We start from the raw sequence: 27406 nt of genomic DNA, 5'->3' as shown, positions 1-27406 counted from the left end.
TAGATACGCAGAAGTATGAGACTGGGTTGGGCCTCCAGGGAAATCTGTTTCCCCTGTGTTCTCAGTGCAGAAGACTGGTGTATAGGGTGAAACTTGCTATACATAATGATCACATACATCACCAGAATCACTATATTACTTTACAAATGGCCAGACTGCAGAAAGTTGGCTGCATTCCGATTCTCATTCCGTCTAAGAAATTCCGTGCTGACGAACTGTCCTCCAAACTGACGATAAATATTGGACTGACCTTGGATTGAACCTGCATGACGAAGCACTGTGTTTTAAAGTTTGCATTGACTCTGTAACAGATCATCCTTTTCTCCTTCTCACCCACCCTCTTTCCTCTCTTCCCTCCTCCCTCTCTTCCTCCCCAGGCCCAGAGTCCCCCATCAGCATGACAAAAGAAGAGACTGGGAGGTGGAGGAGGAGGCCCAGCCTGTCTCGGAGTACCAGAGCCCCGTCCACGAGCCTCGCAAGAGACCAATGATGCATATTTGCTTTATAAATGTCCAGACTGGACTGTGAAAACCAAAGTTGAAATCCACATGGAGGAATACTGTAAAAAAAAAAAAAGTTAGGCCCAGACATTTGCATAACAGTCTGTGAACTGTGTACTGTGCTTGTTTGTAGGCTGTTTGCGGAGGAGAGGCTTGTAGTGGTCCATGAATGCGCGTGACTCACATCCGTGACGCAGGCAGAGAGAGTTCGAGCCTTCCCTCTCATCGCAGTAGCATCTTCAGCACCATCTCTGTTCTCCGTAGCGAGACCGCAACAAATCTGCCGAGAGAAGCTCGAGATAATCAAACCGAGGCTTGTTTTCAGGTGAGACAGTGATTATGTTTGATTAATAATGTGACATGTTCATACGCTAATTCAGTGGGGCAGATGTTATATGTTTTAGTTTTTCATTACGGCGTTCTTCGCGTTGCATGCTGAACTCTGAAAGATGGAGAAGCCATGAGACGCTGTTCCATTGAATCCCCTTGGATGAATTTGTTTATTCTCTCGGCAAATATAGGCTACACAACAGGACAGATACTAAAGACAATGCACCTATTTCATCGATCAATGTCGATGCAATTTAATACGCGTGGATTTATTTCGAAGCATCTTTCTTATTGTTTGTTAACGGGGCGTTTTTCTCCCCCATCTCCGAGTAGAGTAGCCTACATGCCACACGCCCTCCACTACGCACATTCGCAGGAGTAAAAAAGACATACATTTATCTTACACTGCTAATAGCCGGAAGCAATATGAATGAATAGTCTATCATTCATTATCATTCATGTTTTACACGAATGTGTTTTTCACGCGACACTGAAATGTCAACGACCCTCCTGTGATATTGTTTTTATAAAATGGAGGAGTCCCTCTCGCGCTCTGCTTTTCTCTCCCGCACCAGACTGAATAGGCCTTGACAGAATTTTAACCGACTGTAGTGTGGAACACTCAAATAATTTTGTTTTGATAATTTTATAATGACTTGGCATAGGCCTTCATTCAGTATTGACAGGAAGTAGCATGGTACATTATCATTTAGAACGACATGAGAAATAGTGGAGAATCAGGGTGTCTCATTAAAGATCATATTGAGCAGAAATAATATCAACATTCTCCGTCTTCATCAACAAAATATGCAACTTCGACATTTTAAATCGGTGCCATAGCGATGAGAAAAGAATTGTGCATGGGGTTTTATTACTTAACATGACCTATGTGATCTCTGGGACCTGCTTCCACGAATATCTCAGCATCTTTCCGTGTTCTACCGTTGCGTAACACCGTTGCACATGACGGGGTTAATTAGAAACCTTGTTTTTTCCAATCTCAAATCTGCACGTAAATGCTTGCGTCACTTGTGGTTTGACCAAACAGTTTTTAAGTTCTTAAAATCGAATGATATTCCATAAATAAACGACAAGGCTAATAGGTTACAGGCTGTACCATCTACTTTATGAAGTAGGAACATTTAACCTCCTGTAGACAATATTGATTGTGGTGAGCACCAGATGGTTCCATATGCATTTAGACAGATGAAAGATGAAGATGAACTCTGAATCGATACCTTTCACACACCCAACATCTGTAAAGGAAGCTTTACAGAGGAATGTAAAATAAGCAATACTAAAATGCAGATACATCAAAAAAGAACACATTGACATTGCCTAAATATTTACATGGCCATTCTAATGCTACTCATAGATATGCCAACCATGGATGTACTCCACAATACCATGGAGGGACAATGATAACAGTAACTGAAAAGACACACAATCAATAATCCCAATCACATCCCTCTCTCTTTCTTTGCACTGATAGTTACCTTCAAATCATTTGGTCTAAGATGTGTCCTGGTCAGCACGGTGGGTTAGTTCAAATGGGCTGCCCCTCAATATGATGCAATGCAGAGAAACAGGCGGTCAGGATAGTCTGTGTACTTCAAGCTCTAACCCTGTCTGCCTGGTTATCTTCGACGGTACAGTATGGCTGTGTTAGAATCACAGTACAGTATGGCTGTGTAAGTATCAGCACAGGATCTGTGTCTGACTGGGTTTAGTTAACCCTCTCGTTCCAGCTGCTGATACAAATCTAGAACCCAGGTGGATGGATGGGTTCAAATCCCGTCCAATTTAAATTGTCATGGCCTTTTTACATCCAATGTCACAGAGCAGGAGCTATAACCAACCTAAACCCTTAAAGAGGATTGTATGTCTTTTGGATGAACCTATAGTGCTGTAGTAAACTGAATGATATGCAAAGTTTTTGTATACATGAAGCTTACTGACCAGAGCTTGTGTATATGCCAAAATGTCATCCTATTACAGTAACTGGTGTTGGCAGTCAGACTATACATCTGGTCTATGGTATGAGATAAGAAGCTATGCAGACTGTCAAACCCCTTACCCCCCTACACACACACACTCAAACACCCCTGCCACACGCACACACATACTCAACCTTTGTGTATCTACTGTACGTAGAACTAAGCTGGCCTTGAGCACTGGCCTGTACGGACGCTATGAACCACATGGTCCTTATGTTCATTATGTCTCAGTATTGATATTCTGACATGATGTGCTCTCCATAGAGGCCCTAATGCTTTAGCGTGATCAGCACCCCTGACATTAGTGCTGTGAAATATCTGATACATGCAGGAGGATAGTCAGGGTGGATGGGATGAGAGCGAGCGCCTGCACTAATGTAGCTCTGAACTGATGATGGACGTTAGCAGTTAGAATTAGCATGCCGAGCACTGAGAGGTGGGCATCAATTAGCATTGTCTCCTCACTCTGGTTCAGCTGCTGCAGCAAGCACACACACACACATGCACATACACGTGCACACACACACACAGGCCCTAGAGCAATCTGTGACTCACTCACTGCCCCCACGCACTCACACACTCCCTCTCTCTCTCGAAATGACAGAAATGACAACAGCACGCTTCCAAATGTATCAGTCAGGTGGGATTAATCAATAACATATACTGTTACAATAATAACAGGGAGATGGTAAACTTCAAAAGCACAGCTTCTCTATTGAGACATCCTTGTTTTTGTAATAGTTCAGCACAAAGAGAGAAAGATCTAACATGTAAGAGAACAGTTCCTGCTCATAAATCTGTAATGAAGTGAGCATTTGTCTTTCTAAGAAACCTGGTTGTTTCTTGCGACAGTGTGTGAACCTTTGCCCCAGTGTTTTTCCATTGAACTGCAGTTTAGTTATTTGATTCTATTCACCATGAGGACATGTCAATAAGTCTTCCATGACCCATTACCCATTACCCATTACCCATTATCTCTCTCTCTCTCTCTCTCTCTCTCTCTCTCTCTCTCTCTCTCTCTCTCTCTCTCACACACACACACACACACCACACACACACAGGCCCCAGAGTTAAACATAGAGCCTGGCCCAGGGCCCTAAGGGAAGGAAGGATGGAAGTATGAAGAAAAGAATGAAGGGAGAGAAGGAGAACTGGAGAGGGATGAAAGGAGGGAGGTGTTGGAAAAATTGAAGATGTAACACATTTATCCTGTATAAGAATGATTCTGTGTTCAGCATTCCTTGTGTGTAGAGAGAGGCCTACCCCCAAATCTGAACTTTGGGTAACACGAGGCATACGTAAACGAGCTGACCTTGGCTGACCTTGGCTAGAGGTGCAATAAAGAACTTTATCTGTGCTGAGTGAATCATACGGTCAAGCCTAGGGTCAGAGAACTCTGTAAGTTTCCACGCACACAGGTCTATGCAAGGAGCCAATAAAGAAGAGCCTTGGAACATTTGCATGCCTTTGTCTTAACCAATGACTGTAAATAGCTAGCTAGCACAACATGCTAGCGGACAAATTTGTAGCACAATGGCGTGTGATGTTTTTGTCTCCTTCTGGGCCGGCCGCAAGCAATTAACTTTCTTAAACTTGTTCACCGACTTATTTAAGCTCAGCATAGATGTAAATTATGTTCTGTGTACTTATATGTTATGTTATGCCAGGTGCTTGCATTGTCTTGTCCTAAGAATTTCAGTGCCCAGTCTGACCTTGTGTTGTTCTGTGTACCTGACAAATAAAAGGCTTGAACTTGACTGTGCAATGTTTGATAGATTAATATTTCTGAAGGAGGGATGGAAAGAGGGATGGCACCTGCTGGCTAGAAGCAAGCCAGAGAAACGCTGCCATGGGAACCACTGAGTCTCAAAGGGAATGACTCTCTGTAGTTTCAACTGTCCGATCGCAGAAAGTTGGCTGCATTCCGATTCTAATTCCGTCCAATAAGAAATTCCGTGCTGACGAACTCTCTGTCCTCCAAACTGGCAAAAAATATTCGACTGACCTGGGATTGAACCTGCATGACGAAGCACTGTGTTTTAATGTTGCATTGACTCTGTAACAGATCATCCTTTTCTCCTTCTCTCCCACCTTCTTTCCTCTCTTCCCTCCTCCCTCTCTTCCTCCCCAGGCCCAGAGTCCCCTATCAGCATGACAAAAGAAGAGACTGGGGAGGTGGAGGAGGAGGCCCAGCCTGTCTCGGAGTACCAGAGCCCCGTCCACGAGCCTCGCAAGAGACCCATGGTGCACCCCTCCGCCCAGGCTCCGCTCCCCAAGGACTACGGTGGGTCCTGGCTCTGATCTCAGTCCTGGTCCTGGTTCTGGTCATAATATTGGTCGTATTGATCAGTTTGGGGTTTACTATACAAAATGTTGTCTCCCGGCTTGTGAATTCTGAGAATATGCCAAATTGGTGATAGCTATTGGTGATAGATGCTGGTTCTCATTACTATAAAGAGCCTGTGGAATAACACTGCAGGACATGTTCAAGTCTGTTCTAATGAATACAGACTGGTTCTACAGGCCATCATGACCAAGAGGTTGGAGACTGAGGAAAATGACAAGCTTCTTTTGTATGATGTGCCAGCCTGCTCTGCTTAGCATGCAATACAGTGGTGCATGAAAACACTCACTTGAATAGCCACTCTGTCAAATCACAAGTCATATTTAGCAGCACACTGCAGTTTGGTGCTCGGAGGTAACATGCGGGCTGTACGGACACCGCAAGAAACAACAAGAGAGGCAGAGGATGTTGATGAAGATGATGATGATGAAGAAGAAGAAATCATTAATCTGGTGTCGTTCTCTGCCCTCCTCATTCCCCTCCTCCAAACCTCTACGTTTCTTCCTCTACGCTTGTCGTCTGCTCCTGCTCCTCCCTTCCTCCTTCGTCTTTCCTCCCTTCCTCCCCCTCTCCTCCATCCCTCCGACCTCCTCGCTCCATCCTCACACCCTCTATTTCCCCTCCTTCCTCCCGTCCTCCTCTTCCCCCCATCAGCCTTCACCTTCTTCGACCCGAACGACCCGGCCTGCTTAGAGATCCTGCTGGACCCTCAGACCACCATCCCTGAGCTGTTCGCCGTCATCCGCCAGTGGGTCCCCCAGGTGCAGCACAAGATCGACCTCATCGGCAACGAGGTGGGTGTCCGACAGGGACTCTAACCCCCGCCCACCCTTCCTCCTTTCCCCTCCATGCCGGGCCTAGACCTCTCTGTGTCTGTTCATCACTTGTCTGTCCATGTTTCTATCATGAATGTCCGGTACCATGCTGGCTGAAACATACGGTAACAGAAAGCCAAGAGCAGGGGCAGTGAACCGCAGTTGGACGGACAGCTAGATCCATTGATCGGTGCTCAGCTCGCCAGCCTGATTTTGCTGTGGTATTGCTTGCTCGGCCAGCCAGGGAGATATAGTTTCCTGATCCAAGAAAGAGGCTGGGAGAAAGAACAAGAGTAGGAGGAGGGGATAGGAGAGGAGCGATATGTGTGGTAGAGGAGGGAGGGGGTTGGAGAGGGGTGTGGGAGAGGTGGGAGAGAGGGTAGGAGAGGAGGAAAATGTAGAAAGGGGAGGTGGAGAGGGGGAGTCTGGAGAGGGGGAGTCTGGAGGCATTGTTATTGTGCTGTATGTGTCAGCAGTTGTTGCCCTTTCCTTTTCTCTGTCTCTCACCCTGTCTCTCTCTCTCTTCCTCTCTCACCGTGGTTCTTTACGAGATTAGAGACGTCTTGTTACGCTGACCCAGTTACAGCCAGGCCAGGCTGGCGAGCCGAGCACAGAGAACAAAGGGGAGCCACTGCACACTCATCACAACAAGCTCTTTCTCTCCCCTCTGCAGCAGTACTGACTAGAGCACAGTGAGGTCTGGCACAAGCCGGGAAGCTCTGGAGTCTAAAACTGTAGAACAGCCGACATGATTTCAACAGCAGAGATGAATTCTAGCTAAATCTAGCAGAGATGAATTCTAAAACAGCAAAAATATCGAGCATTTTTTCACAGCGACAGAAGCTCCTAAACAGCCATTTTCAAGATTGTTTGAGACGTATCAAATATTAGGAGTCTCACAAGGAAGCCGATGTTCCAGCATATTGTCAGACAGATCAGATTTTCAGGGCTTGATAATTGAAAGAAATGATTTTCATATTTGTTTTTACTGGCATGCAATCTCTCCTAGTGAAGGGAAATACTCCTTCAGTCCCCAAGCTGCCTCTGCTCCGTCAGTCTGGGGTGGGTGAGGTGGGTCTCTGGATCTGGTGTTTACATCATGTTGTTGATGATGAGGTGAAGCTTATGGAACAGCTATAATGTAAACGTTGGAAGTGCTTCTGTGGGCCGGGCTCTCTTTCTCTCAAATCCCTGAAAAGAGAAGAGGGCGAGAGGAGGAGGGAGGTCAAATCAAATCAAATCAAATCAAATTTATTTGTATAGCCCTTTTTACACGCAAGCATGTCACAGAGGGCTTCACATGCGCCCATAGAACTGCCCCTCAACCAACCTAAACCCTCAAGGAAGACAAGGAAAAACTCCCAGAAAAACTCCCACCGGGAGAAAAAATGGAAGAAACCTTGGGAGGAGCAATTCAGAGAGGGATCCCCTCCTCCAGAGACGGTTGGTAAGAGAGAGGAGCAGAACACAAGCTAAACATAGTCATACAGTGTCAATGGGTTTTGAAACACCAAAATCCATTGTTCGGCTTTATAGACGTTGGATGGGACCGGGAAACTCGCTGTTGGCCGTCATGGAGACTGGATTCCGGGTGACGACCTGGTTCAGCGTTGGCAGACCGACGACCAAGCAGGTCCTGACAGCTCAAACCCCCCACACCACAGGGAATGTGTGGGGGGGGGACAGAGAGGAGAGCAGGGATTAGAGAATGCCAGGAGCAGCTAACAGTTACAGTCAAAATAGAATGAGATCCCCACCGGTCAAGTGTGGACTAGTGCAGCAATTTAACAGAGCAAAAAGGGTATTTGATGCAGCCCCACACACCAAAACAACGACAGCCCCCCTCAGTTGGAACATGAAATCTGTTCCAGGGGAAAGAACTCTAAAGTAGGTTATACTTATACGAATAAGGATGAAAACAGCCAGTCCCCCGTTGTCTCCAACTAGTAATAAAAACTATAACAGTAACAATATACAGCAACGGAACTATAATAATAATAATACTAACAATATACAGTAACAGGTTTACTTTATTTGTAACATCTAGCTGGGCAATGTGAACATAAGCTATAATTAAAATTTAAAAGTTACATGTGATACACACATAGGCAAGCACACATCCCAGGTTTACATAGAAAGTACACACATACTTCCCTTTAACAATCATAGAATTGACTAAACAAGAACGTTTTTAATCTAGTTTTAAATGTCGAGACAGTATCAGCTTCCTTAATTGAGATGGGTAATTTGTTCCAAAGAAGAGGTGCTCTATATGAGAACGCCCTACCTCCAGCAGTTTTTTTCTTAACTTTGGGTATTACCAGATAGCCGGCATTTTGAGATCTTAGAGACCTTGCGGGGCAATAGGGTGCAAGGAGACCGGAGAGGTACAGTGGTGCCAATCCATGCAGAGATTTGTAAGTTAGTAGTAGAACTTTGAAATCAGCTCTGGCTTGGATAGGGAGCCAGTGTAAAGAGATAAGAGTCGATGTTATATGATCAAACTTTCTAGTTTTAGTCAATAGTCTAGCAGCAGCATTTTGCACCCGCTGTAAGTTTTTTAGGTAGGTAATTGGGAGGCCAGAGAACAACACATTGCAGTAGTCCAATCGGGACGTAACAAAAGCATGTATTAGTTTTTCAGCATCATCCTTTGAGAGGAATTTTCGTATTTTGGCAATATTACGTAGATGGAAAAATGCTGTTCTGGTGATTTGCTTAATATGGTACTCAAATGAAAGGTCTGGGTCCATTGTGACTCCCAGATTTTTTACCAGCTGGCTTTGAGATACTTTGACGCCGTCTAAGTCTAAGGTTAGATGGGATAAATTATTTCGGTGTTTTTTCGGACCAAAAATTTGAACCTCGGTTTTATCCGAATTAAGAAGAAGGAAATTTGCAGTCATCCAAGTTTTCAACCCGGAAACACAGGTTTCCATAGCATGTGGAAATTCTCCCGGCTTTATAGACATGTATAGCTGAGTATCATCTGCATAGCAGTGAAAATCTACCCCAAAACTTCTAATTATGTTTCCTAAAGGCAACATATAGAGTGAAAATAACAGAGGGCCTAAAACTGAACCCTGTGGTACTCCGTATTTTACAATGGAGCTCCTGGATGAGCAACCATCATAGTGGACATATTGTGATCTATCAGATAGATACGATCTGAACCACTGAAGTGAAGTACCAGAAATCCCAACATAGTTCTCCATACGTTCCAGGAGAATCTCATGATCTACAGTGTCAAAAGCTGCACTTAGGTCTAGAAGAACAAGGACAGAGCTAAAGCCAGCGTCAGAGGCTAATAATAGATCATTGACTACCTTGGCTAATGCAGTTTCAGTGCTGTGGTGAAGACGAAATCCAGACTGGAGAGGTTCATAGAGCTGATTTGAGGAGAGGTGCTCAGTGAGCTGTTTTGCCACAGCTTTTTCCAAAATTTTGGAGAGAGATGGCAAATTTGAAATGGGCCTGTAATTGCTAAGACAACCTGGATCCAGGTTTGGTTTTTTAAGAAGGGGCTTGATAATAGCTTGTTTGAAATCGTCAGGGACTTGTCCAGTTACAAGAGATTCATTAATAATACTAAGCATGGGCGGTCCAATAATATGGAGAAGTTCCCTACAAAGTTTGGCAGGGAGGGGATCGAGAAGGCAGCTAGTGGGTTTCGAGGAATCTATCAGCTTGATGAATGCTTCCATAGAAATAGGGTTAAAGTGAGTGAGAGTCTCAACATGCAGAATGCTGGGTACAGAGGGAAAATCAGTGTTGATGGCCACTCCTCCAGGACTAGTCTGTAGTTTGTCCCTTATTGCATAGATTTTTTGGTCAAAGAAATCTAAGAAATCATTGGGAGAGAGATCTGAACTAACACAGAGTGTACTTTTCTTAGTGAGTTTTGCAACAGTATCAAATAGGAACTTAGTGTTGTGTTTGTTCTTACTAATCAACTTAGAGAAATATTCTGATCTGGACCTGATGAGGACTTGCTTGTACTCTATTTGGCTGTCCTTCCAGGCCAGGCGGAAAACCTCCAATTTAGTGGTACGCCACTTACGCTCTAATTTTCTAGTGGACCTCTTGAGAGTGCGGGTTTCCTCTGAATACCATGGAGCCAGTTTCTTGTCTATTCTTTTCCTTGGTTTGAGTGGAGCAACAGAATCTAGGGATTGCTGAAGAACCAAATTCAGATCCCTTGTTTTAGCATTTAATGATTTATTCGGGACATCAAGTGCTTCTAGTGCAGCGGGTAGAATACTAGCCAGTTCCAGAGCTGTATTTGGGGTTAAGCAGCGGCTAATAGAAATATTCTGGGTGCCTCCAAGGCTCTGGCAGAGATCCATTTTAAAGGTTACCAGGCAGTGGTCTGATAATATAGGATTGTGGGTATGAACAATGACATCACTAATCTTGATTCCCCGCGTGAGAACTAAATCCAATGTATGCGAGTGAAGATGGGTAGGTTTAGAAACCACCTGAGTGAGACCTGTGGAATCCATAAGAGCAGTAAAGGCCTTACTTAGAGGATCTTTTGGGTCATCGACATGAATGTTAAAATCACCCATAATTAAGATATTGTCAGTATATGTCACAAGATCAGCACTAAAATCAGCAAATTCCTCAAGGAAGAGGGAGTATGGGCCAGGGGGCCGGTATAGAGTAACTATACAAAACGAAGGAGGGGGGGCAACAGTAGTAGAATTAGTCCTTTTTAAAGTAGTTGGTGGTTTCATACAAATTATCTCAAATGATTTAAAGGTATTGACAGATTTTAGGCTGAGGTTGAAGCTAGCTTTATATAACATAGCAACACCACCACCTTTCTTTGAAACACGAGGGATGTGTGAATACGCAAAATCAGGAGGCGAAGCTTCATTCAGGGGGAAATATTCATCAGGTTTTAGCCAGGTTTCGGTGAAACCAATCAGGTCCAGGCTGCAGTCAGACATCAGATCATTAATCAAAACAGCCTTTGTGGATAGAGATCTGATGTTTAGGAGCCCAACATTCCAGTATGGGTTTTTGGCAGCTTTAGACGTAGATAATACTTCTGAAAAGGTGGCACTGTTATCAGGAAACTGAGTTGGAAGAGCAACGGGTGAGCAAGGCTGAATATATATTAAATTGGTATAATTCCTAATAATTGAGGGCCGGAATTTGGAAAAAGGGCGGGGGGCCGACACCGTCTCAATGGGAAAAACAACATCAGCAACCACCCTGGCTACACTACAAGCTGAGCTATCGGGGCCCCAACAGCTCACAGCATGCCTATCAACATACCTATCAGACTCTCTAAGAGACTGTAGCCCGGCTTGTTCTAGTGAGTGTCAGGTCTGCTTTAGAATAGCTTCAATATTCCTAGACAAAAGAAAAGCACCTCTCCAGCTAGGATGGAGCCCGTCACTTTTCAACAAGCCAGGTTTGGCCCAGAAACGAGACCAATTATCTACAAATCCTAAACCCTGTTCTGAGCAAAAGCGAGCCAACCAGCGGTTGAGAGAGACAAGCCTGCTGTAGATCTCGTCAGTCCCCCTAGCAGGTAGTGGGCCAGAGACTATTACTCGAGTCGATGCCGACTCATCTTTTGAGCAAGGTCACATGCCCGAGCAATATTAACCTTCGTGACCTCTGACTGCCTCAGCCTAACATCATTGGTGCCGACATGAATGACAATATTCTCATACCTATCATCAGTGCGTGCGCCATGTGCCTTAGCTTGGGCATTTGCCTTAGCCCTAGTGCTAGCCAGCACCCTAAGATTAGCTTCTATGTCGGTAGCTCTGGCCCCAGGTACACAGTAAACTGTCGCTGGTCCCTCCAATCTAATGTTACGAGTGATGGAGTCACCGATCACTAACGTCTGCGGAGTCCCACTCCCACCATGCTGCAAAGGTGAAACCGGTGGGGCTAAACTTGAGTCCTCACTCACGCTAGGACTCCCTGTCTGTGATGTTGCGCCAGTCGCATCTAAAGTTACTAGCATACGTTCTTCCTCAAGCGACTGAACGCGACTCTCTAATAGAGTCAACTTTTCGAACAAAATGACACATGTAGGACAATGTGAGTGGGTGTGAGACATTATAATTAACTTACGTTAATAGTTTATGCCAGCCAAGATAATTCGTCAGAACGTTGAATTGGCTAGTTCAACAGGAACAGTAGCGTCGAGCTCCAAGGAAAAAAGCCGTGCCGAGTAAACCTATAATTGAGACAGTAGATGTATAGATTACATCGGTAACGACACAATAAATGAATAAATGAAGTAATATATAAAATATAGCAATAAACAAGACAAAAAAGTTTGGGAAAAGTTTGGAGCAGCTCAGGTGCAGCGCGGTAGGTCGTCAGACAGGAATGTTCAGGTATGTTTACAGTTTCCATAGCCCAGAGTTGGGTTGTCGTGGAGAAAGGGGAGGATGGTAATCTCTCTCTCTCTACCTTTCTCTCTTTCCCTCTCTCCTCTCTCTCTGTGTATCTCACAAATACGCAGGGAATTTTATTTTTCTCTTTGTCACTCTCGCTGTCTACTATATATACATATATTTATGTTTGTCTCTCTCTCACTCCCCCCCATACACACAATAGAGTGGCAGAGGACTCCAGGCACTCTCAGTGACTATGGGATCAATACCAACACATAAGCCAGCCCTGGAGAGTGGGAAACACACAATGAGAGTGTGTGTATGTGTGTGTGTGTGTGTGTGTGTGTCTGTGTGTGTGTGTAATAGATGGCTGAGATAATAATGCCTCTCCATTATCCAGACACACTATGCACTCAGATGGACAGTAAATCACTGAGTCTACACACACACACACCATTCTGGCAGGGCCACAACTATACACAGCTTCAGCCTCTGGGCCAAGACACAGTGTCTGAAGAAGACAGACTGCAGAGCCAGAGCATGACAGCTAAGGAGATCTTTCTGGAAGACTCGTGTTCACTGGTAGACATTCACAGTCATCTCTCTATCCCAGGAGATAACCTGTCTGTGAAGAGATGACACACACCTATACCTGCCTATATGTGAGCAGGGGGATTTCAGAACTGTGTGTGTGTGTTGGTTGGTTCTGGCTAGAGACAAGTGCAGATGAGAGTTCTCCTTCCCTGTTGATTGACAGTGGTCAATAATGAACTGTCTTTCCGCAGACAGTAGTCCTGGAGTATCTTCCTCCTTTCCTCTCCTCCCTGTCATTACTGTCATGTCTCTACTTTACCCAGTGGTGTTCTTCTCCTGCTCCGTCCTTGGGGAATACACCATAGGATAGGATAGCAGACACTCTAAGTGTACTGACTGGATGGATAACATGACCTTTCATGACCTTGGAGTCTTGTTCAGAAAGGTGGCTGATATCTGACTACCGACTGTATCTAGCAGCAAGTTTTAGAAGACTAGCTTCAACCCAACGTGATTGCAATTCCCACCCGTCTTTTGAAGGCACGGTTCTGGTCTCTGGTGATGACTCAATCATGCAGAGGACCTCGACACAAAGCTTCAGGGGAAAAATATCAGTTAGGAGCTTGCTTATGCTTAAAACAAGTACAGTCGGCTACCAGATCGGTAAGAACATTCCACTTAATAAGATTTCTTCAAATGATGTATCGTTTACTTAACTGAAGCCATTTATACTAGAAATAAGTCTGACTAGAAAAAAAAAAAGAAAAAAACGAGATGGTCTCCCTCAGCGAGATGTACCGATTTGCAGTGCTCTGCTTCAGCCTTATGACTCAGCAGAAAAACCTGCCCCTCCCCCTCCTGCTTGATCCTCATCATCATCACAGCCAGGCGAGCTGGGCCTCGGCCTAGCAGCTGTGCTGGAGACACATGAACTGTGAATGCCTGCTTGCGTTCACAAGGCTGAGGAGGCTCCTGTCAGAGACACGCAGCTGTGAAAGGTCAGATAGGGAGGGGAGGACCGGCAGGCTGTGTGTCCTAGGCGATGGGGGTACTCCGTGGTTGAGCCTTTGACTGCAGCTCGAGGGGTTGCCGGTTCAAATACGCATAGTACGCAAGTTCCTCTGACATCCCTGCAGCTGTGAAAGGATTCGATAGGATCGATTTGTCTTTCTCTCCTCCCTCCTGTCTTCTTTTCCTCTCCTCTCTTTCTTCTCATCTTTCATCTCCTCTCCTCTCTTTCCCACCCCCTCCCCTCCTCCCCCTTCTTCTCTCTCTGACCTCTCCTGGTGTCCTCTTACAGATCCTTAAACGTGGTTGCCATGTCAACGACCGTGACGGACTGACAGACATGACGTTGCTCCACTACAGCTGCAAGGCTGGGGCCCATGGAGTTGGTATGGACCTCTCACTCTCACCAACCTCTCTCTTCCTCTGCCAACCCCCCTCTCCTGCTCACTCACTCTTTCTATACCTCTCCTTCTGGCACTCTCTCCTCCCCCTGGCCCTCCTTTTGGGGCTTCCCTTGTGAGTTTAAAACAAAAATTACGAAACGTGTATAAGTAGTAAGTGTATGAGTGAGCGAGTGATTGAGTGTACGTGAGTGAATGCCTAAATAAGCATATAAAGTAAATATTTACAGACGAAACAACAACTCAACAAACACGTTAACAAATTAATATAGGTGTGTGTGTATATGTGTGTGTATTTGTGTGTCTGTGTGTGTATATATGTGTTTATATATGTGTTTGTGTATATGTGTGTGTGTGCAGGTGACCCGGCGGCAGCCCTGCGCCTGTCCTCTCAGCTGATCTCTCAGGGAGCGGACGTGAGTCTGAGGAGTCGCTGGACCAACATGAACGCCCTCCACTACGCCGCCTACTTTGACGTCCCGGAGCTCATCAGGGTCCTGCTCAAGGCCTCCAAACCTAGAGGTGTCTCTCTCTCTCTCTCTCTCTCTCTCTCTCTTACACACACACACACACACACACACACAGGGGGGACGCTCTCTCTCACACACACACACACACTTGCACACACATGCGCTCACCAATACACACAAGTCAAGACACTCCAAGCCAACTCAGCTCCAGCTCCTGTCATTGAGCTTAGACCCCCACACTCCTCCGTAGAGACACTCACTCACTCACACACACACCAGTTACCCGCTTCAGTCCCTCTGGATAAGGGCATCTGATAAATGACTAAATGTACCCGGTGTAGGCCCTCCCTCCAGCCCCTCCAGGATTGACCCAGGTCCATTTCATTTAGCCCTCCATCGACCCACACACCTCCTCACCAAGCTGCTCATTGATTGGTCGGCTTCCACCCATGAACCCTCCTTGATCCAGCAGCCATACTGGACTGGACCAGACCACCACTTGGTCTGAGTGACCCTGGAACAGCCCAGGACCTGGGGTGGGGTGTGGGGGTCTGGTGGTACTCAGTAGAGAGGCAGGATCTAGCAGGTCTGGGGCTCGGATGGACATGTACTGCTGTGTTGTTGACTGGGTGTGTGTGAAGTCTGGCTTTATGAATGCCTGGGAGACTTGACAGGACTTCAGAGTATTGGTTTTTGCCTGATGTGCTGTATATTAAATGTGGATGTGTGTTTGTGCGTGCGTGTGTGTGTGTGTGTGAATGTATGCTCTCCACAGTGCTGAACTCGACATGCAGTGATTTCCACCATGGCACAGCTCTGCACATCGCTGCCTCTAACCTGTGTCTGGGCTCCGTCAAGTGTCTGCTGGAGCATGGAGCCAACCCCACTGTCAGGGTGAGAGCCAAAATGGCCGTCTATGTTTCTCCTACCCCGCTGTCAGAGTGACTCATGCTCCTCAGAGAAGGAGACAAAATGGCATGTCTTGAAACATGTCTGAAAACTCAAATGTTCTCCTTTCTCTCCACTTCATTCACATCTCTTCCTTCCCTTCTCTATCTCTTTTCCCCCCTCCCTCCCTCCCTCCCTCCCTCCCCCCCTCCCTCCCTCCCCACCTCCAGAACGACAAAGGCCAGGGCCCTGCCGAGGTGGTGCCAGACCCCATGGACATGAGCCTGGACAAGGCCGAGGCGGCCATGGTGGCCAAGGAGCTGAAGCAGCTGCTGCTGGACTCTGTGCCTCTGAGCTGCAACCTGCCGCGGGCCACCCTGACCAACTACGACAACATCCCTGGGAACCTCATGCTGTCCTCCCTGGGGCTGAAGCTGGGGGACCGAATCCTGCTGGACGACATGAAGGTACGGGGTGGAGGGGTGGGGGGACGGAGGGGGTGGGGCGGTGATGGAGGGAGAGGGAGGGGACGAAGAGACGGACGGAGAGGGATGGAGGGCAAGATGGAGAGATGGAGGGAGAGGGAGAGCACAGAGAGATGGAGGGAGAGAGAGATGGAGAGACTGAGGGAGAGGAGGGTGACGGAGAGGAGGGTGATAGAGAGGTGGAGGGAGAGGCGAGTGACAGAGGTGGAGGGAGAGGAGGGTGGGGTGGGGTGGGGGGCAGGATCTGGTGCTCTGTGTGGAGGTGACGCTGGACTGACACGGTGCATCGTGTGTTTCCACTTGTGTCACACATGTAGCTGCCACAACACTGCAGTGATGACAACTCATCACCTCCCCCTGAAAAACAGGTGGGTAGTCCTGCACCTTTCTGGATATTTACAGATCTACACCTGTATGTCCATCTAACATCTAATAAAACACCTATAGACTTATATCTGTCTGGATACTTACAGATCTACACCTGTATGTCTGTCTAACATCTAATAAAACACCTATAGACTTATATCTGTCTGGATACTTACAGATCTACACCTGGATGTCTGTCTAACATCTAATAAAACACCTATAGACTTATATCTGTCTGGATACTTACAGATCTACACCTGGATGTCTGTCTAACATCTAATAAAACACCTATAGACTTATATCTGTCTGGATACTTACAGATCTACACCTGGATGTCTGTCTAACATCTAATAAAACACCTATAGACTTATATCTGTCTGGATACTTACAGATCTACACCTGTATGTCCGTCTAACATCTAATAAAACACCTATAGACTTATATCTGTCTGGATACTTACAGATCTACACCTGGATGTGTCCATTTATGATCTAGTTTATCGTTGTGTCTGTGTCTAACTCTGTTCATGCTAGACTGGTCTGTCAGTGGGGTGTCCTACTGTGTTTACTGTACTGAGTGGACCTGTAGAGTAACGATTCTCTATCCTGGTCGACATGTACGAGGATGAAATACCACCGTGAAGTCCGATATTAATAATGAGTTAACAGAAAACTCAAACTAGGTGGAACAGATAGAGGTGGTTGGGTGATGCTGTATCTAGGCCGTAAGATGACACTCCCACACATATATACAAACACATAATGTATTTATATATATATACGTATATATATATATATATATATATATATATATATATATATACACACACACACACACACACGCCACACACATATGCCCACACGCAGATCACATCAGATCACACCACACACATAGACAGACACACAGACACACATACACACCACACGCACACACACACACACACATATATAGACGCCCCACTAATAAACATGCACACACACCACACACACTCACCCCTCTGACTGCCCGGTTGTGCCCCCGTCAGAATGGCACCCTGCGTTTCTGTGGGACGACAGAGTTCGCCAGCGGCCAGTGGGTGGGCGTGGAGCTGGACGAGCCGGAGGGCAAGAACGACGGCAGCGTGGGCGGAGTCCGCTACTTCATCTGCCCCCCTAAACTGGGTACGACAGGAACTTTGTGCTTAAAAGTAGACTTACAAAGTACAAACAAACCTGATCTATTTATTTATTTTGTCCTTTTTTTAAATTATTGATTCATTTTATCTAATCTAAGTTGTCTGTATATGTTTATCTGAAGTTGTATGTGAATATAAATTACACTTCCAATTGTGTAGAAAAGGATCACTATAATGAACATGTATTAAGCTCTCATTACATGACATGACTACATTAGATGTTAGTAGATAGGGCCATAATGCTACTCTCCTAGGAGATCTGCTCTGATGTGGTCAGTGTTGGAGGCCAGCTCCCAGGCTGGCCAGCCCTCGCCTCATCCCTCCTACCTCTGCTGCCCCCTCTCCAGGCATCTTTGCCCCCGTGTCTAAGATCTCCAAGGCCCAGGACCAGACTCCCTCCTCCGTCACCTCCACCCCCCGGACGCCCCGCATGGACTTCTCCCGCGTCACCGGGAAGAACAAGAAGGAGAAGAAGGAGAAGGGGAGAGAGAAAGGTAAGAGGAGAGCCGTCTCTTAGCGTCCAGGAACGGATGTTCCACGAGCACATCTGTGGATCATATCCTGTATTTAAATAATATCTTGAATCATATTGTTGTATATTTAAAGTTTCTTTAGTGCTTTTTATTTTTCCTACCTTAGCTGATTAGCTTAGCTTAGCTGTCTTGATAACTGTGGCCCATATACTGCCCAAACACCTACCGCTTAGTAGCTCAGGCAGATATGAGATTGTAGTTCAATAAGGTTCAAGACCGACAGGAGGTGATAGTACATGTCCATGTGTTTCTGGGGTTGTGGTTCAGGATTCCATGATAGATAAGGTTGCTTGTTTTGACATACTTTGCAGCCCTGAAGAAAAAGTCAGCATCAGTGGCCAGTGTGGACCCAGAGCTGCAGGTGGATGTGGGGGATCAGGTGCTGGTGGCGGGACAGAAACAAGGCACCGTGCGTTTCTACGGCAAGACCGACTTCGCTCCAGGTTTGATTGTTTACCTGCTTGTTTACCTGTTTACCTGTTTGTTTAGCTGTCTTTAAACAGATCTGGCGTTCTGGGCTCTGCAAACTGCTGTGCAGGCTGAGCATTTTTTATTCATTTTTTCATATTTTTGTGTTTGTGTGTGTGTGTTTGTGTGTGTGTGTGTGTGTGTTTGTGTGCGTGTCTGCCCGCATGTGTGTGTATCTGTCCGTGTGTGTGTGTCCAGGTTACTGGTTCGGGGTGGAGTTGGAGCACCCTACAGGGAAACATGACGGCTCGGTGTTTGGGGTGCGCTACTTCAGCTGCCTGCCCAAGTACGGCGTCTTCGCCCCCCCGTCCCGCGTCCAGAGGTACACCCCGCTCCCTCATACAGATCGCTCTCCACATACATTCGGTTCAATTCAAATCAAAACCCCAGGTTATTTAGACTGTAGAGGCCTTTTTACAAGCAGTGTCAGAGGGCTTCATAGGTGCCCACAGTTATTATCTGATATGCTACCATGAAGGCTGAGGATTTACCTCAGAGGCCTGGGTTTTTGACTGAGGTACTGGTTGTGAAATTGACTGGTGTTCTGTTTAGAATCGGAGGACCCAAGGAAGGAGACGCGTCCATGGTTAAGAAGGTCCACCAGGTGACCAGTAAGTAGCCGTCCTCTTCCTCGTCCCGATCTTCATCATCACACACACATGCTGGAACATGTTTGTTATGACAGCCAGGGGCCTAGGTTTGTTTTCAAATGTGAGTGAGACGACTCATAACTGAAGATGCAGCAGTCAATATTATTTTCTCATCAAAGGGGTGGGGGTGACAGATTTGCAGTTTTCATGTATAATGAAGCCGGCGTGGGCTGATTACATCGCCCGATGGCTATGTGCCGGAGAGCTACCTTAAACAGCTTTCCTGTAACGAGTCATTGCCGGATCGATAAGCATCAGACATTTCCAGACAGACCTTTGACCTCCTGCTTAACTTTGTCTACTTGTTTGTTTACCGCAGTGTCGCAGCCCAAGCGGAACTTCAACGCGGTGAGGTCTCCCAAGGACATCACATCTGAGAGTTCAATATCCAGGTACTGCCTTCTGCTCCTCTGGGTTCACCCCGTTGCAGAACTGTAGACAGCCTGCTCTGGCCTTTCAATGCACACTCTCTAAGTATTATCTAATGCTTCCTCCTCTCTTCTGTCCTCCCACTCCGCCTCTCCCCATCCCCCCCTCCTTCCCTCCTCTCCAGGTTGCTGTTCTGCTGCTGGTTCCCCTGGATGCTCCGTGCTGAGATGCAGTCCTAACCGTGCCCCCCCTTCCTCTCCTCCCCACTCCCCCTCCTCCTCCTCCGCCGCCACCAGACCAGCCGCACTCCTCCTCTTTCCGTCCATCTTTCAGTTCCGTATATTTCTCTCAGTCTTATCTAACCAGACTGTTGCTGTTGTCAGAATTACAATAGTGAACCTACACTCTTGCCCCCCGCCCCCCTCTCCACTAATCCCTGCTCTTTGACAGCAGTCCTATAGCAAAACCTAGTGCCTTGAATGCCCTGGACCCGCATTCCATTTCTGTAACCTTGATGATTATAATTGTTACTCTCAAATCTGGGACTCGAGCCCTGCAAAATAAATGATGTAAAAGACAGGATGTTAGTTAAGCCTCTTCTGAGTTCCCCACTAAGATATTGGAAGTAGTTTCCCTGAGTCAGAGGACATCACGTCTCAAGATGCTTGCTGTGTCTGGTAGATTAAAACAGTTTGGTCATTACAATTGTTTAGTAGAGAAACAGAGAAAAGTGTAAGTAGCTTAATCACACTTTGCTGCTACTTTACTTAATTCTGCTGCTGCATAGTATTAACAGTTTCCCTGGAGACCAAGAACCTTGCCCAATCTCAGATTAAAACCTTTTGTGAGATTATGTTTATCTTAAAATGTACAATATAGGCACTACAAGTTAGGTTTTGTGTACTTGTTCCGGAAGAACCTTAGGCTTGATCAAAGACAGGGTTCTGATTCATTCCTAAAGAAAAGAAAAACATGCCAATAACATCCAGTATTGCATGTTCTAATCTCAGTGAAAAGCAACAACAGGGTTTACCATTTCACTGTCTAAATGTGCTTCGCCTTGTCTTCCGTTTTAGACTTCTAGTTAAATAGAATATATCCATACAGCAGTTACCTGCGTGTGTAATATATCCATACAGCAATTACCTGCGTGTGTAATTGCTATGTGCCACCTGAGGGTTCGTTTTTTGAAACGTATCAAAACAGATTCTTACTGATCACCATGAATATGTTTAATAAACCAGGGTTAATTGTGAGGGGGAGTATAGCTCAGTGGTTAGAGCACTTGACTGCAGATCAAAATGTGCAAATGTTGCAGGTTCAATTGCCCCCCTTTTACTGCACATTGCTTTGAATGGAAGCAATGTCTTTTATAGAATTCATATATTTGATTGTTTATTAATAATAGAATCATTGTCCTGGTATACGTGATGTGGATGGGCTTGAGCAGATCCACCACATAAAACCCTGATGTTATGTAGATCTGCTACATGTTAACCAAAATCGCTAACAACCCCAAAATACAGTGTAACAATGCAATGGAAAATGAGTTGAACTCACAGACTGTACATACCGGCAGATATCTAGAGCTGTCGTTTCCTCCACATCAGACAGCACAGACCTGACCCTGCATTCATGCTAGCAGAGCTGCGTTGGTCCTGATTTGAATGCGTTTGAATCCCAATGTCAACCTTGGACCGCAGGCCTCCCTTCCATGTCATGATTCATAGTAAATGACTTTGTTTTGCCAATGATGATATCAATCCCAGTGTAACTCCTGGGGTGTCCTGCTAGAAGCAGGAGCAATCTCATTAGATCGCACCTCCATCTCTTCCTCTCTCTCCTTCCCCTCTCTCCTCCATCTCTCTATATAAGACTTTGGTTAAGTTCTGTGAATGTGAACATAAGAAGACAAAGAAAAAAAATTGGACCATCTAAATCTCTTGTGTGCTTAAATGTTTCAATCTATGAGTGTGCATTTAAAAACAGCAATATTTAACCAGTGTACCTTGCTATGTGGATATGGTTGATGTCTTTGTGTACTCTAATGCACCATGTAAGCACACTAGGAAGGAGAAAACACTAGTGAGTAGGAATCTTCTACTCTCTCTCTCTCTCTGTACACTGTTGTCGTGGGTGACATTCTGTGTTGAACAGCAAGAACACCCTGGTTGTCAGGGTGACTCGCACTGTGTAGTTTCAAACTAACCGCCACATAGCCTACTCTGACCACAGCTGGGCACTTGTGCACGACATTCACTAAAGGATTATGGGTTCTGTCATTTTTAAACAGCCTGTGAAAGATGTTGCTCAACAATGATACAAGGGCATCGCCATTATTCTAGATTAAACTGGATTTTGGATAAGATGTTTTATTGGGCCACAGTCATCCATGCGGAAGAGTCCGCAGTTCATTTTAGAGGCTTAACGCTGGGCCAGGAGTCACTTTCCTAATGATGTTTCATTTGGTGACCAAACCAACAAAATGTCTTACTTATTTACACACAGGTTGGCTTAGACATGGCTCTGGGCTTGGGCTCTTTACATGGCTCTGGACTAGCCTATGTGTGGGAAAACTCGTTTTCTTTTGGGGGGGGGGGGTTATTGTTTTCTAGATACCCTGCTGAAATTGTGTCAAATCATGCCTTCCTGTTTATTTACTGTTACAAGCATCGGTGGCTACTTAGATTAATCATCCACGCCATTAGGCCTACTAAAGGTCTTGGTTCATGAGTAACACTCAAGTTGCCAAACAGCGTATTTTCTTTATATTTAAAACATGTAACTAAATTAATATAACATGGTGTAACATTGTGCATAAGCTATTTACTAACCCAGGGTTTGGCCAAAAAAAATCCCAATTCACTAGACTCAAGTTAATTTGTCCGACACTGAAATGGACCAAAATAATGGTAGATTGTGTTTATGCACGTTGTGTGTATTTCTCAATAGCGGAGCCTATGTTGAACATGACTAGGTGTTCTGACTAGGATCTGCCGATAGGTGTCGGTGTTGTAACACTTCGTCATCTTCTGTACAAGTAAATAGAAAAATCCCCTTGAATATTAGGCTATTCGAGGATAATATGCCATTTGATTTTGAACTTTGTGTTGTATGGTCAGTCTGAAAATGCTGTTATTCTTAATCCTTGAATAATAACTAACTTTGGTCGGTTAAATTTGTTGAAACACGTTTAAACAACTTGTTTGTCTTAAAATATTTATTTTTATCTTCCTGTTTTTTAAGTGTGTTTGAGTCTGTATGTCCCCCAAAACAGGTAACAAAGTTAAGAGCATTGTCTGTGTTCACCCCTCATGTTGTCATGTTTTATTTATGATGATAAAGAATTTGGGGGGGAAGACTGTTGGATTGAGTTCTGTTGTCATGGTAAATAACCGATGCATGCTCTGTAAGTATTTTCTGACGGCTCCTTTTTTCCAACTCTGTATCTCAGCATGAAAATGCTTATAAAGACAACTATGACTATGAAAATAATAAAATTTGATGTTGATTTTTACAAATAGGCCCAATGTCTTATATTATTCCCCCAAATTACACGATGGGGAGGGGGGGGGGGGGTATTTGAGATGTTGGAAGGTGTATTTGTGGCCAGAACAAAATATTCAAACGTAAAATCAATCGAACCCCATAGCCGATGGTGAATTATGGTGTAACATATAGGAAACTGAAACTCTTTGGAAGTAGGAGGGTGTATTTTATCAGTAGGCTAAGGGTTTGAAAAAGTTATTAAGGTGGATTTGCTATTTTCAGAGATTACTTATTTGAATTTTGTTTGAAACGTTGTTGAAAATGTAAAGGTTTTGAAAGTAGGCCAGACTTTATTACAATAATCTGGTGTATATTTGAGATTTTTCAGTACACTTCTGAAAAGGTTATTAAGATTAGTGAGGATTTCATGCTATTTTCAGAGATTACAGATTTCTTATTATTTCGTTCGAAACTTTATTGAAAATATAAAGGTTGTGGAAGTAGGCCAGACTCTATTAGAATTATATGGTGTATATTTGAGATTTTCTGACACAATTTTGAAAAAGTTATTAAAATTAGCGTGGATTTAATGCAATTTTCAGATATTAGTAATTTATTTGAATTTTGTTTGAAACTTTATAAACAATGTAAAGGTTGTGGAAAGTAGGCCAGACTCTATTAGAATAATCTGGTTTATGTTTTAGATTTTCAGTACAATTATTAAAAAGTTATTAAGATTAGCAAGGATTTCATGCTTTTTTCAGAGATTAGCAATTTCTTATCATTTTGTTTGAAACCTAATTGAAAAAGTAAAGTGTGTGTGGAAGTAGGCCATCATTTATTAGAATAATCTGGTGTATATTTGAGATTTTTTTGAGTAAAAAAAAGTTTTTAAACTTTATTAAGATTTGCAATTTACAATTTTCATAGATTATTGATTTACTATCATTTGAATTAAGCAATAAGCTCCAAGAAGCCGTGGTTTACGCTGATTTTAGAACAGGTAAGGGGGTTTTCGGCACTCCGCGAACTCGTGGGGCTTATTGGTTTTCTAAAACTGTTACTACAAATATTCGATATGGTTTCATCAATAAAAACAATTAGAAACAAAATAGTTTAATAATAAACCGTCATTCCTCCGCTACTACAAAGTATAGTTCCTACATAAATCGTTGCCACGCAACTGCCAGATGGACACCTTTGCCGTCTTTTTCTATTTGAAATATTCGATGCGCAGTAATATAGAGTGTTAAAGAATGTTATGAGGACAACCTGTGAGGTTATGCTGGATTTTACAACGGCATGGAACGCGATATAGCCAATCACAATCAAGAATGGGAACAACCAGTTTTAGAAACGTAATTAAAGGCTGTGGAAGTATACCAGACATTGTTACTCTGGAGTCCGTTTGAGGTTTTATATTCATAAAAATATTATAAAGGTCATAATTTTTCTAAATTGTATGGGTAGTTTTCACCCGGTCTCTAATGTGACGATTCAAAGTAGCGTCTTCCGAATGTGAGACGAATGTCGAATGTCGAATATGAAACCGGTAGTGCGTTATGGGGCAGTTCTCCCTCAGACCCCAACTGGATGTGCTGCTTATAGCCACATGCAGACTCCATATTATTGCACGTACATTTAGAATGGGATGTCGATGACAATCTAAATGCGAATCATTTCATAAAAGCTCCTGTAGGTCAGTAGGTGTAATATGTAGGTGCAAACAAATACATTTGTTCATATAGTGTAGTGTAAATGGGAAGTTTTCCTATTGAATGTAGATCGCAAGTTATAAAACACCTCCCGTACCCCAGTTGACGACATAAGTCAATGTTGTTAAGTGACCTTTATTTTGAAAAACCTGGAAAAATCTACCGGAAATTAGATTTCTCATTGAGGTTGGACTTCTTTCACCCTCCTCAAACCATCATGGCAACAAGATACCTTATAAATGGTGGTGTTTTAACATTTGGTATTCACTACCGAAATGTTTGTAGAAATATCTTATTCACTCAAACCAGAGAAAAGAAACGATGGATGAAGGCGTACACCTTGTTAATGGAAAGGAAATTAAAACTTGAAGGTCCTCCACTGCCTAAGCCACGGTAAAAGCCAAAGTCAGCTAGCTACAGCTAGTGGTAGCTACTGTAGCTGTCAAGACTCGTCCTTGTCTGTAGCTATAGCCATAGATCTAGGCATTTTAACCCGTGCAGTGTGAACGAAAAACGCATGATGGTTGAGAATTATGCTGAGAATTTGTATCAAGCTGTGTTATAAATGTTAGCTTAACCAAGTTAGCTCAATTTGAAAAGCAAACGATGTTGATGCTGTATTGCTAGCTGCCCTTTCGAACTGCAGAACAGTCCTCAGGACAATATCAGGTAATGAGATAATTATGATAAGTATCATAATTATCTGATAATCTTGATTACTTAAGTGGGTCTTATTAGCTTTTTAAAATGTGTTTAATACCGCTCATTAAACATTTGTGAGTGTCAATGTATCATTTGGCAACATTATTTTAATGTCGTTAGGTTAGGTGTCGTTCCTAATGCTTTAGGAACATAAAAATGCATCAACTAAGTTAAGGTAAAATAAATTATTGGCATATCGCATTTTTAAAGCCTAATTCAAAACCCCCACAATTATTAACATATCTCTTAACAAGATACCACAGACTTTGTGTGAGAGGTAACCGGATTCTGTGTGTTTGTAGGATGAGAGTTGTGTGAAAGAACATGTCAGATTTTCTGTGTCAACTAGGCAGATTGCATTTATCTTTGGAAAATTACTTAAATGCCATGATGGTAGGTATGATTTATATATGCCCATGTCTATTAACAGTGCTGGTGAGTGACTGCTCATGAAAAATTGTTTTCTGTTGTTTAGCTCTCAGCATCCTAATTGGGACTACCATGCGGAGGTCCAGGCATTCAGCAGCCGCCTCCATGAGAATATCTCCCCTCAGCTCCTGAAGATGGCTTTCATTAACCCCTGTTACCTTGAGTCTGAGCAAGAGAGAAGACACTTATTAGGCATGAACACAGAGACAACTGCACTTGTCCTTACTGATAACAATCAGTTAAACACCAACGGTTTGAAATTCACCATGGACTTCTTGGAAGAGTGGTGCAGGGCAAGCTTTCCTTGTTTGCCTACAGAGGGTGTGTCTGCCCTGGTGGGGCATTTAACCAGCCATGCAGTTGTGTGCCATGTAGCAAGAAACCTGGCTATTGAAGACCTGGCCATGAGTGCCAAGTTTCCTGTCCCAGATGAAGTTCTACACGGAACATTTATGGCTGTGATTGGAGCACTCCAGGAGAGTAGTGGGGCAGAGCGAGCTGGACTTTTCCTCAGGGTAAGAACCAAACAATATCAATATAAAAGGACATGCATTGCTGTCAATAACATTTGTATTCAAGTTATGGCTGTATCCATAGTTATGGCTGTATCCATAGTTATGGCTGTATCCATAGTTATGGCTGTATCCATTCCATTTTCAGGACTTTCTGATCACCCAGCTAGTAGGGAAGGACCTGTTTGAGGTGTGGTCCGTTGTAAACCCTATGGGGCTGTTGGTTGAGGAGCTGTCAAAGAGAAGTGTTCCCCTTCCTGAGCCACGTCTCACCAGGTCGGCTGGTGCCAGTACCGTTCTCCCACTGTACTTTGTAGGATTGTACAGGTATGTCACATGGCAACTGCACAACACCACAATGCCTCATGCAGTGTGCAGGAAAGCAGTGCGAGTGATTTAATGTACTTGTGTTCATCCGCAGTGATAAGAAGCTCCTGGCTGAGGCTCCTGGTGAGACTGTTTTTGGTGCAGAGGAAGAGGCTGCCCGGGTAGCCCTGCGAAAGCTGTACGGCTACACAGAGAACCGGAGGCCCTGGGACTTCTCTGCAGCCGAGCCATCTCAGGCTTCAGCTGTCAAGTCCATAAGCAGCAGCTAGAAGCACTCAATGTATTGTAGCTTAATGATATCACAAAGTCCTCAGAAAACTGACTATACTTAGGCTCAATGCATAATGAATGCCTTTGAAAAGGCATTCCAAGCATTTGAATTACAGTATTGTCTATTTGGCTAAATGTTTTCAGTGTAATATATTTTTGATCTGTGAGTGAAATATCCATAATAAATATGTAATCCAGAGCATTCAGTTGTAAGTAATGTTTTTCTAACAGTCTTAGTTATTACCACTTGTCATTCAAGAAGGTA

General features: G+C 44.3%; 2 protein-coding genes across 2 annotated transcripts; both read left to right on the top strand.

The window, feature by feature from the left end:
• Window positions 1–741: 741 nt before the first annotated feature.
• On the top strand, window positions 742–23212 carry clip3 (CAP-GLY domain containing linker protein 3). The gene is made up of 14 exons (XM_047036488.1): window positions 742–825; window positions 4959–5111; window positions 5826–5965; window positions 14186–14279; window positions 14655–14816; window positions 15540–15658; window positions 15883–16119; window positions 17528–17663; window positions 18025–18171; window positions 18522–18653; window positions 18877–19000; window positions 19231–19289; window positions 19648–19720; window positions 19882–23212. Exons 2-14 carry the CDS (start codon window positions 4979–4981, stop codon window positions 19934–19936), a joined length of 1611 nt encoding a protein of 536 aa, XP_046892444.1. The 5' UTR covers window positions 742–825; window positions 4959–4978; the 3' UTR covers window positions 19937–23212.
• A 1854-nt stretch (window positions 23213–25066) lies between these two features.
• On the top strand, window positions 25067–27340 carry mrpl44 (mitochondrial ribosomal protein L44). Its single transcript, XM_047036499.1, has 4 exons — window positions 25067–25294; window positions 26079–26547; window positions 26693–26871; window positions 26966–27340. Exons 1-4 carry the CDS (start codon window positions 25119–25121, stop codon window positions 27138–27140), a joined length of 999 nt encoding a protein of 332 aa, XP_046892455.1. The 5' UTR covers window positions 25067–25118; the 3' UTR covers window positions 27141–27340.
• Window positions 27341–27406: the final 66 nt, after the last annotated feature.

Source organism: Hypomesus transpacificus, chromosome 15, assembly GCF_021917145.1.
Source record: "Hypomesus transpacificus isolate Combined female chromosome 15, fHypTra1, whole genome shotgun sequence".
Taxonomy (NCBI): domain Eukaryota; kingdom Metazoa; phylum Chordata; class Actinopteri; order Osmeriformes; family Osmeridae; genus Hypomesus; species Hypomesus transpacificus.
This window is presented reverse-complemented; position numbering and strand designations above follow the sequence as displayed.

Bases quoted from the DNA above. Each gene is read 5' to 3' on its own strand.
- clip3 (XM_047036488.1), top strand. From the start codon at position 4,979: ATGACAAAAGAAGAGACTGGGGAGGTGGAGGAGGAGGCCCAGCCTGTC. The intron at 5,966-14,185 runs GTGGGTGTCCGA...GTCCTCTTACAG, and splicing joins TCGACCTCATCGGCAACGAG to ATCCTTAAACGTGGTTGCCA. The intron at 14,817-15,539 runs GTGTCTCTCTCT...TGCTCTCCACAG, and splicing joins CAAGGCCTCCAAACCTAGAG to TGCTGAACTCGACATGCAGT.
- mrpl44 (XM_047036499.1), top strand. From the start codon at position 25,119: ATGGCAACAAGATACCTTATAAATGGTGGTGTTTTAACATTTGGTATT. The intron at 26,548-26,692 runs GTAAGAACCAAA...TTCCATTTTCAG, and splicing joins GAGCTGGACTTTTCCTCAGG to GACTTTCTGATCACCCAGCT. The intron at 26,872-26,965 runs GTATGTCACATG...GTTCATCCGCAG, and splicing joins TACTTTGTAGGATTGTACAG to TGATAAGAAGCTCCTGGCTG.